This window comes from Antechinus flavipes, chromosome 2 (genome assembly GCF_016432865.1).
Source record: "Antechinus flavipes isolate AdamAnt ecotype Samford, QLD, Australia chromosome 2, AdamAnt_v2, whole genome shotgun sequence".
Classification (NCBI taxonomy): domain Eukaryota; kingdom Metazoa; phylum Chordata; class Mammalia; order Dasyuromorphia; family Dasyuridae; genus Antechinus; species Antechinus flavipes.
In genome coordinates, this window is record NC_067399.1 from 400,702,923 (window position 1) to 400,712,705 (window position 9,783).

Consider the following 9,783-nt stretch of genomic DNA (forward strand, 5'->3'; position numbering starts at 1 on the left):
ATAAAGAACAAATGGAATAATGTAAAGTACTTATTAAATCCTTAAATGTTACACAAATGCTGAGTATTATTGTTGTTGCTTCATGTATTTTCCATGCATATGTTCAGAATATCTAAGATTCCTTAACATAAGAAATAGGGAGAAAAAAAAAAGAAAAAGGAATATCAGAGATAGCTTTATCTGATTATCCTTTGGTATAAAAAGGGAAATATGCTTCCCAAATAGTGTGTACCACAGTTCTGGCAGAAGTTCTACATGGCAGAAGTTCCACATGAAATCTGAGTGAAAGTGGGATTTCATATAGACCAGTAAGGTCCTCCAGATGCTGACCTTTGCAGCTGATGTCCTGAATTACATCAAGACACAGAACACTGCAAATATTCCTAACTGATGTTTCCAGTTGTCCAAAAGAATTTGGTCTAACTATTTACAAAGGAAAAAAAGCCAAGTGGATGAAGATGTTTATGGTCTGACATGGATTACATGATTGGCCCACAGAATTGACCCCATCAGGATACCTATCTTAGCCAGACATTATAAAAGGTCAATGAACTAAACTCAAAATTAATAATGAAGAGAAGAAAGGACCGAGGTGCATTTGGGAAATGATGTATTGTTTTCAATGACCTCATGTAGTTTTTTGAAATTAAAGTTTATCTCTTTTTAATACTCTTCCAGCAATGCTACTGGGTAGCAATTCCAAAAATCTTTCAATGGATGCAAAACTGTGAGTTATATAAAAGACAATGGAGAGACAAAAGGTAGGTGGACAAAGAGTGAAGCATATTATGAACAATTAATTGTATTTAATGTAATATAACGATGATTTTGTGGTCTCCTGATTTTAGGAGGGCTTCTGTTCTAACAATAAGTCAGTAAATCCTAAATCTTCTGGTTTTGGAGTCTGCCTCAGGAAACTCCCATGCCCAATCTGTCTGATTCTGAATAGATCACTCCTTAATTCATTGTTGGTTGATAATCTTGTCAATGGTCACTAAATTCTTGAGTTATTCCTCAGTTCATTGCTGATTGTCAGATAGATAATCTGTTGTCAGTAATAACCAAGTTCCAGAAACTACTCCTCTGGGCCATAGAATTAGCATGTCAATGATAGAAAGCAGAATAAAGGGGTCTCTTCTCTAAGGACTTTGCTAATTTCTTTTGGAATTTACTCTGCTTGTAATGTTGTTACAATTACAATAAACTTTGCCCCTTGACTAGGAAATGCGTTTAAGCCTGCAAATTCTTTTGAGACACCTCAGGACTCCAAACTTTTGGAGTCCCCTTCTTAACCTCAACACATTCATGAGCAATAAAAAAAAAGAGATTATCAGAGAAAAGTATATGCAAAAAAGGAGGTGAGCTAATCCCATAATGATTGTAAGGGATTACAGAGAGCCCTGAAAATGCATTTGTAGCCACATAATGCCAAAAGACCTGGAGGAAACTCTCCTGCCAGTTGTGTATAATATAATAAGTGCTTCTTAGTATTTAGGGGAAGAAAGACAAGTTTCATAGGCATTTATGTATGAAGTTATGAATGGGAAGCAATTTGTCTCACTGGTGAGTTTTCATATCAATGAGATCAGAGATCTAACAAAAGTTGATTTAAGTATCTTTATCCTAGCTGTCCAGCAATAATGGGCTCTTGTAAAACAAAAGGCCCAGTATGTAACTGGTGATTCACAGTTCATGTAAGCCATAACCTATCTGGAGATTCTGTAGGTACTGCCTTCAGGCAAGACAATTAAGCATTGGAAGACCCCAGGCTTCTCATGGAAAGCAGTTCACTTAAAGGAGTTTCCCTATTCCAATACTAGGAAAATGTTCTGATGAAATCATTAGTTAGTCACTGGGTGATCCTGTGTTAAGGAAGTACAAGGCTTCAAAAGGAGCTCACCCTATACCTCTTCCTTTTTAAGAGCTTCAAGGAATCCAAAGAAGATATTGATGGAGTCATTGATCTGAGGCAATATAAGGCTCAATAGAAAGGAGATCTAAACACTTAAGAGTTGTCTCAAAATAGAAATAGATCATATCAAAACTGATTAATTTTCCCATCACTGGAGGACTTCAAGCAGAAGCTGGGCGAGCAATTGTCAAGGATGACAGAGAATGAGCTCTCCCTGCTCAGGTACATCCTGAACAATGTGTACTGGAGAAAGACTCCTATTTGAAGTCAGGAAGAGCTAGCTTCAGTTTCTATCTCTGAGACTTATGGGCTCTAAATCCATGACCATGGTATCTCCTTGAGATCCCTTTGAATTTTGACAATTCACACTTGGAAAAGCTTGGATCTCCTATTGTATCTGAAATTGAACTGGGGTAAAAAAAAAAAAAAAAAAGGGATATATTAATCTCACTATAAATTGAGATTCCTCGCACTCTGCTAGACTGGGAAGGTATCCAAGAGGAAGGTGTCCAGAGGACCAGTATGTATCCCTAATTCTAGATAGATTCTGCCCTAAGGAACATCTTCCTTTGTAGTGTCTAGGTCCTCTAGAGACAGGTTTTTGAAAAAAGTGAGGTGTAGAATCTGAAATCTACCACATAAATAGGTTCACAGAGTTGGGGAGGGGCAGGAAGGAGGCAGAGGCCGGAGGCCCAGAGGGCCTCTTGGGGAAGAAGGGGGAGGGGCAGGACGGAAACCCAAAGCTGCTGAGAGATTATTGTGTATACAACCAGATTAGAGAAGTTCAGAGGGAAAGAAAATCATTGTTGCCAGACACTAAAGAGATCTCTGTTTCCCAATTTGTAAAATGCATAGTTGGACTCCTCTGATTCAAAGATCTAAGAATTTCATCATTGCTAATGGAAGATAGATAAACCGGCAGGAGTATGCTTTGGGATAGGGAGGAGGATGACTACTTTACATTCTGAACTCCCCACAAAACTTCCTTTTCCTTTAGCACAAAACTACTTAGAAACACCCTTGTTGAGGCAGAACTCCTTCTATAGAGATGCCTAAATAGTGTAGGGGTGCCTAAATAATGGATCACTTTAAGTGAAAGCTATCCAACAGACCTGTGGTCTTTTTGTTACTACTTGCTCTCTGATTGGGGCTCCTAGAGGTAGTCCAAGATGTCTGGAAAAAGGTATCTTTCCATCAACAACTTCCCATCTTGGGGATTCATTGAAAGCTGTAAATGTCTCAGAAATGATTGTATAGGCTTAATAACGAATGATAGTGACTCAAAAGTAAGTCCAAAAATCACAGAAATTCAGTTATTCTACTTTTAGGCATTTGTAAGTTCAGTTAGGTAGCACACAATAGGTAGAATGTGAGACTCAGAGTCAGGAAGATCGGGGTTCAAATTCAGCCTCAAACATATTAGCTGGACAAACCACTCAAACCTTATTTGCCTCAGTTTCCTCATCTGTAAAATGAAGGAAAAAGCAAACCTTAGATCTTTGCCAAGAAAACCCAAAATAGGGTCATGAAAAGTAGGACATGATGGAAACAATGAACAACAGATATTAGAAGCAGCCCTGGATTTGGAGTCAGAGAACCCAAATATAAGCCCAAGTTAAAATCCAAGTCCTGCTACATATTAGTTCTGTGATTTTGAACAAATCCCTTCCCCATTTCTGGAATGGGTTGCGTCAGATAACCACTAAGCTTTGAAATCCTAAATTCTTCACTTTCATTGGATTTAGACCTGGAAAAAAAAAAAGGCACCATCTAGTTCAAATGTCTTATTTGGTAGAATAACAGATCCAGAAAAGGAAAGTACTTTGCCAAAGGTCACATATTCAATGAATTATAAAACTGACACATGGTCTGGACAATTGCCACTATATCACGCTATTTATCTCTAGAAAGGATTCCTGCACTGGGCAAAGGTGCTAGCCTGGATAACCAGACCCTCTGATTATCTTCTCTCTCTGGTATTCAAAAATTCCATGATTTCTCTTATCAATATTTTATCAATGATTGCTTTTCTACAAGCAAGTTTATTAACAACAGAAGAATTGGCCTATAGAGTGAGTGATCAATCTTTTCTAAGTGTGTAATAGCTTAGTCAGATCTCTTAGTCAGCATGTGCTGATGTGGAAAACCAACTGGTAGGTCCTGACTGTCTCAATGTAATGGGGTAAAGACTGGAGAACTCCAGCCTTCTGCCAGAGATAGACATTATGTGTCAATGGCAGGCCAGCTATCTTCAACCTTCAATCTTGCTTGTCTAGTCTCAGCCCTCAGGGGAGATGATGACAAAAATAAGTGGGGAAATTAAGTGGTACAGTAGTTAGAGGGTTGAACTTGTAGAGAGGAAGAAGTTAAAATTCTGCTTCAGACATTTGCTACTGTGTGATCCTAGGTAAATCACTTAATTTGTGTGCCTCAGTTTACTCATATGTAAAAATAGAGATTTTAATAGCACCTCATTCCTAGGCTGGAGTATGTTGAAAAATGTTAAACAACTGGCTCATCCCCCCAAAATATGTATTTATGACCCACTTTTAAAATTTAATCTGCATGACTAATACTTCCGAGTGTGGTTAGGAACCAGATTAAAATGTTATTGGAAAATCTTTAACAAAATAAATAAAAACACAACATAACATAGATAATATTAATATTTGGTTTTCTAAGTGACTATATTTTACAGGGACTCTTATGTAAGGTTTAGTAGCTCCTGTTTCTATTTGATATCAGTCTAATCTAGATAATCAATAATACAATAAATCAAATATCAGTTTGGTTAGCTCTTCTCAAGCGATAGAAGTTGGTTCCAGCATGTTCTTTCCCATTCTTAGAGTTGTTATGAGGACCAAATGAGATATGTTAAGTATTATACAAATGTAATTATTATCACTGTTATTATTATTATTATGCTTTTTACTTATTCCAAACAAAGGCTAAAAGGGTTCTTCCTAGTCAGGACATTCTGGGGTCTCAAGAGCGTAGAAGAAAGAAAGATTTGGAGCACCATCAAGTCTTAGAATTCTGGTATGTTAGAACTGAAAATGTCGTGAAGGTCAACTCCCCATTTCTAAGAAGAATGATTCCCATGCCAGGGGTGTCAAATTCACAAGCTCTACCACAAAGGCCCTGTAAAACTCCCAAGTGCAACCAGGACAAGACTACAACATAACTGAGAAATGTTTAACAAAATAAACAAAAATATAATACACCATAGATAATGTTAATTAATGGTTTTCTAAGTCAATATGCTAAACTGAAGGGAATTTGCTTTCTATCTGAGTTTGATCCCAACCAATATTATGCAGAGGTTTTTTTCTTTTTACTTTTATATTAGCATGAGTAATACTAATATTCATAACTAACCTCCTCTAATTAACACTGAAACACAAGGAGGGTCTGGCAGGTATTACCAAGCTCAAAAGTCTTTTTACATGCACTGGACAATGTATGTGTTGTGAAGGTTGTACAAAAATGTCTAGCTGAGAGCAATCTATCATCAGATAAATTATTTTGATCCCCACAGATTCATGGGGTGTCTGCTAAAGCATGGTGAGTTGAAAGATGTATGTATGGAGCCCACATTCCTGTTATCATGGCCTCTTGAAATGTTATTGATAATAATTTTGCCTAAATTTGTGATTTCATTGGTTTAGGGAACAACCTGGCTCTATAATGTAGTCTTAAAGTGAGACCTGGGCCACTGAAAGGTTAAATAACTTGACCAAAGCCACAAAGCCAGTAACTGATATGGTGAGACTTGAATCCAGATCTTTCTGACTCTTGGGCCAACTCTATCCACTATGCCATGCTGTCTTCTTCACCGTTGTGCCTATCATAAAATAACCGCAGCTCATGTTTCTATGTGCTTTCCTGTTTACAACTCAATGAGGTTTCATTATCAGTTTCTAGACCTTTAATCCTTCTCTCGTAATTTTAACCAATTTCTTCTCATCCCATCCTCAGCAATCCTGGATCGGGTTCTGGGGGAACAACAGAACCTCTCAGGGCCCAGGGGCAGGGAACTAGCTGGTCTCTGTTGGGGTAGGGGCAGATGCCAAAAGAACTGTCTCAGGACCTCAGGCTATCCGCCAAGGGTTGGCACCTGGAGGAAGAACTTGCTCGACATCAGTGAGATGGGAGACGAACTGAACTTTAAACAACAAAAAAGAAACCAGTCCATCCTGCCATGTAAGGGCAGGGGCTGGGCACTAGCAGTACAGTGTGGGCAGAGGAGAAACACCAGCATACTCATTTAGAGCCAGGATGAGTGAGGGTTTCTGTGCCAAAAGACTTTGCAATCAGTGATTACCCAGGCTGCCTAGATAGCTTCTTGAGTAAGAGGGTCTAGTCAGTTCCCTGTCTGAGAGACATACCTTCTTCATATCAGCCTGGCCACTCGCCAGGGCAGAATTCTGTTCTTAGGATTCTGGCCACAGATGTCCCCTCTGATTCCAAGAAAATTCACCTTACTGATCTTCTTACCTTAGGTCTTTTTCCTTCCAATCTATCTCAATACTGGCAGACTAATCTGACTAAAACACATCACTTCTCTCCTCAAATACCTTCAGAGGCTCTCCAATTTTTACTAGATAAAGTAGTAGAAATTCCTTAGCTTGAATTTGAGGAAGCTAGTTCCACAATACCTTTCTAGCCTATTTCATATTAATTAACATTCACTAAATATCCATTGTGAACAAGGCCCGCCATTTCCTCCTATAATCTAGATCCAGTTTGTTTAGAATATCTCCTTATATCTCAAATGGATGCCCCTCCCCATGGGGCACTGCTTCCCCTCCCCCCCATCATCCCCATGCCTTTCTTGTCCCATTCTCCTTATTATTGCTTACTGACAACTCTCAAGCCCTACTTCAAATGTTACCTACTCCAGGAAGTCTTCCCTAGTCAGTAGTAATGTCTCTCTCATCTGATCTCATAGCATTCCTCTTAGGCACTAATCACACTGTACTTTGTATTTAAAAACATTTCTGCCTATGTCTTATTTCTCCCATAGCTTCTTGATTATGAGCTCATTGAAGATAAAGGCCTCATTTATTTCCGTCTCTCCAGGAACAAAGGCAGTGGAACTGGCATTAGGGGCAGGAAAATCTGGATTCAGATCCTGCCTTGGACTTTTTATTTTTGAGTCATTTAAAATCTCAGGACCTCAGGAAGCTAATTCAGACTTAAATTCTAAATCATAATGTTGGTGAAATAGAGTTCCTAAGAGGAAGATCACAGATCTTTCACATATCCTACATTAAGGTCTTACATAGTTATTAAACATCCACTGAAAGAATGGCCATCTTCCTTTTGGCCTATTTGGGGGACCCATTCTTCTGGGAACACCAAGGAGAAACTGCTGCCACCTCAAATCCCACTTGGAGGCTTGGTCTGAGAAAACATCTCTTTTCCCAACATCCCACTTCTGTAAACAAAGGACCTGCCTTCTGACAGGTGTGAAACAAGGACCAGCAAGGCAGGATGTGCCATACAAGACGACACAGTAAAGCTGGGTTTCTGACCAGCCACAGGAACATGGAGCAGTTAGAATTATCCAGCGCATTCTGGGGTGGATTCACTATTTTATAGTTGAGGAAACTAAGGCACAAAGGTGGGGAGTGATTTATCTAATGTCAGGCGGCTAACAAGTATCTATAAAATGAGAATAACATCGTGGTAAGATCCCTTTTAGCTTTAACATTCAGCTTCATGGTCTCTGTATTAAGGCTCCTTCTAGCGCTCACATTCCTCATTTGTAAAATGAGGGGGTCAGACAAGACGACCTCCAGATCCCTTGTAGTTCAGAAAGTCTATGTTAGAAGAGCCCTTTGAGTGCTAATATTCTATGACTTTCAGCTCCAGAGGGGCAGGTGGCCCCATACCAAAGTAACTTGAGAGTCCCAGTAGCAAGTACCTCTCCCCCACCCCCACCCTTGACCAGGAGCTCAACAAGTCCAGGGAAAAGAAGGGCTCCCTCATAGTAATCAATCCCAAGTGAGTCCCAGATTTTAGAAACTTGAGAGAGGAAGGAAAGAGGGGAGCTCATTCATGGGGTTCTGGCTAGGACATCCCAGATCCCCCGTTCCTCTGCAGCCCCACTTCTACAAGGCTCCATCTTCCCGTACAATACTAATTTTAATACCCCTCCGACATACTCCGCCACGGTTGCCTGGGACTGTGCTAGTGAACTCCTAGGGAGGGCTGGGCTGGGCTACACTAAGCTGTACTAGGATAGCTCCGTCCCGGGGCAGGGCTGGTGCAAGGCAAACCCACGCACAGAGAGCTGCCTCCTCCACTGGCTGATTCCATGATAATCTCACCAACACAAACCGGTGTCTAGTGGCCAGGGGCCAGCTGGAGCGCAGCTGGGATTGGGGGGCTCAGAACAGACTCAGAGCCTCCCCGACCCGACCCGGGACCCCAATGGACCAGAACCTCTCGGTCCCTCCTGGCAAAGCCCGAGTCAAAGGCAGCACTTCTGAGGACCAAACTTCAGCGCTGTTTTCTTTACCTTGCTGGAGGATTTGTAGCAGTTTAATTTGCTGCCTCTGCCGCCCATCCTCCTCTTGGGAGGGTCTCCCGGGAAAAGTCTCCAAACTCCAGGCTGAAGGGGTAGAGGGGGAGAAGATCAGATTCTCCTTGCGGGACTCCCGGAGGCTGCCTCTAAGACCCCGAAACTGAACCAGAAAGCAGCCGACTTGAACTTACTCACTGGCAGTGACTGCCGTAAATGTCCAAAGAGAAGGGCCTCACAAAAGCGAAGAGTGGCTGGTGCCTGAGGCAGGTGATCAGAATTGCTGCGAGGCTCCCTTACAACTCCCAGCTAAGACCCAAGCAAGAAGAGGTCTTCCAGGAGAATAGACATGGACTTTGGGATTCCTGAGTTTTCAGCTTCAGACCTAGGTGCTTGGGTTCCCAGTTGAGGTTTTTTCCATTCTCCTATACTGGTTTTGTCAATTATAGTTTGCAAAAGGATGGCAGCTACAAACCTGAGGTTTTTGTATCCCTAAAAAGTCTCACTAATTTAATCGATTGTTTTGGTAAATATTTGAACACCCTTATGATACTTTAAAAAGTTATTACACATCTATAAGAAATGATGAACAGGCTGGTTTTAGAAAAATCTGGAAAGAATTGCATGAACTGATGCTGAATGAAATAAGCAAAATCAAGAGAATAATATACATAGTAACAACAAGATTATGTGATGATCAACCGTGATGGACTTGGCTCTTTTCAACAATTAGGTGATTTAAGGCAATTGCAATAGATTTAGGCTGAAAAGTGCCATCTGCAAACAGAGAGAGAACTAAGAAGACTGAATGTGGATTAAAACACTTTGTTGTTATTGTTGCTTCCTCCCCCCACTTAAGTTTTTCCCTTTTGACCTGATTTGTTTTTTTGAACAGCATGACGAATATGTTTCAAAGAATTGAGCATATTTAACCTATATTGGATTGCTCTCGTCTTGGAGGAAAGAGAGGAAGGAGGAGGAGAAAAATCTGGAACACAAGATTTTGCAAAGATGAATATTGAAAACTATCTTTGCATGTATTTGGAAAAATAAATACTATTTAAAAAGAAAAGAAAAAGAAAATTGTTACACACAAATACTTTTTTAAAAAGTTGTTTAATGGGGGCAGCTAGTTGGTGTAGTGGATAGAGCACCAGCCCTGAATACTTAACACTTCCTGGCTGTGTGACCCTGGGCAAGTCACTTAATCCCAATTGCCTCAACAAAAAATAATAATAATCACTCATTTTATCACAGTCCTTATTGTGATAAAAAGCAGGATTTATTTCCCTTCATGTTGAATAAGGGAAGGAAGGAAATGAGCATTTATCAGGTACCTACC

The 9,783-nt window shown here is 40.3% G+C and overlaps 1 protein-coding gene across 1 annotated transcript in view; it reads right to left on the reverse strand.

Annotated features, from left to right (window-relative positions):
- Positions 1 to 8,640, reverse strand: part of CCDC69 (coiled-coil domain containing 69) — a 39,959-nt gene extending 31,319 nt beyond the window's left edge. The window contains exon 1 of the mRNA XM_051978738.1: positions 8,439 to 8,640. Coding sequence (XP_051834698.1) covers positions 8,439 to 8,486 — 48 coding nt within the window. The 5' untranslated portion in view covers positions 8,487 to 8,640. The remainder of the gene's footprint in view (positions 1 to 8,438) is intronic.
- Positions 8,641 to 9,783: the final 1,143 nt, after the last annotated feature.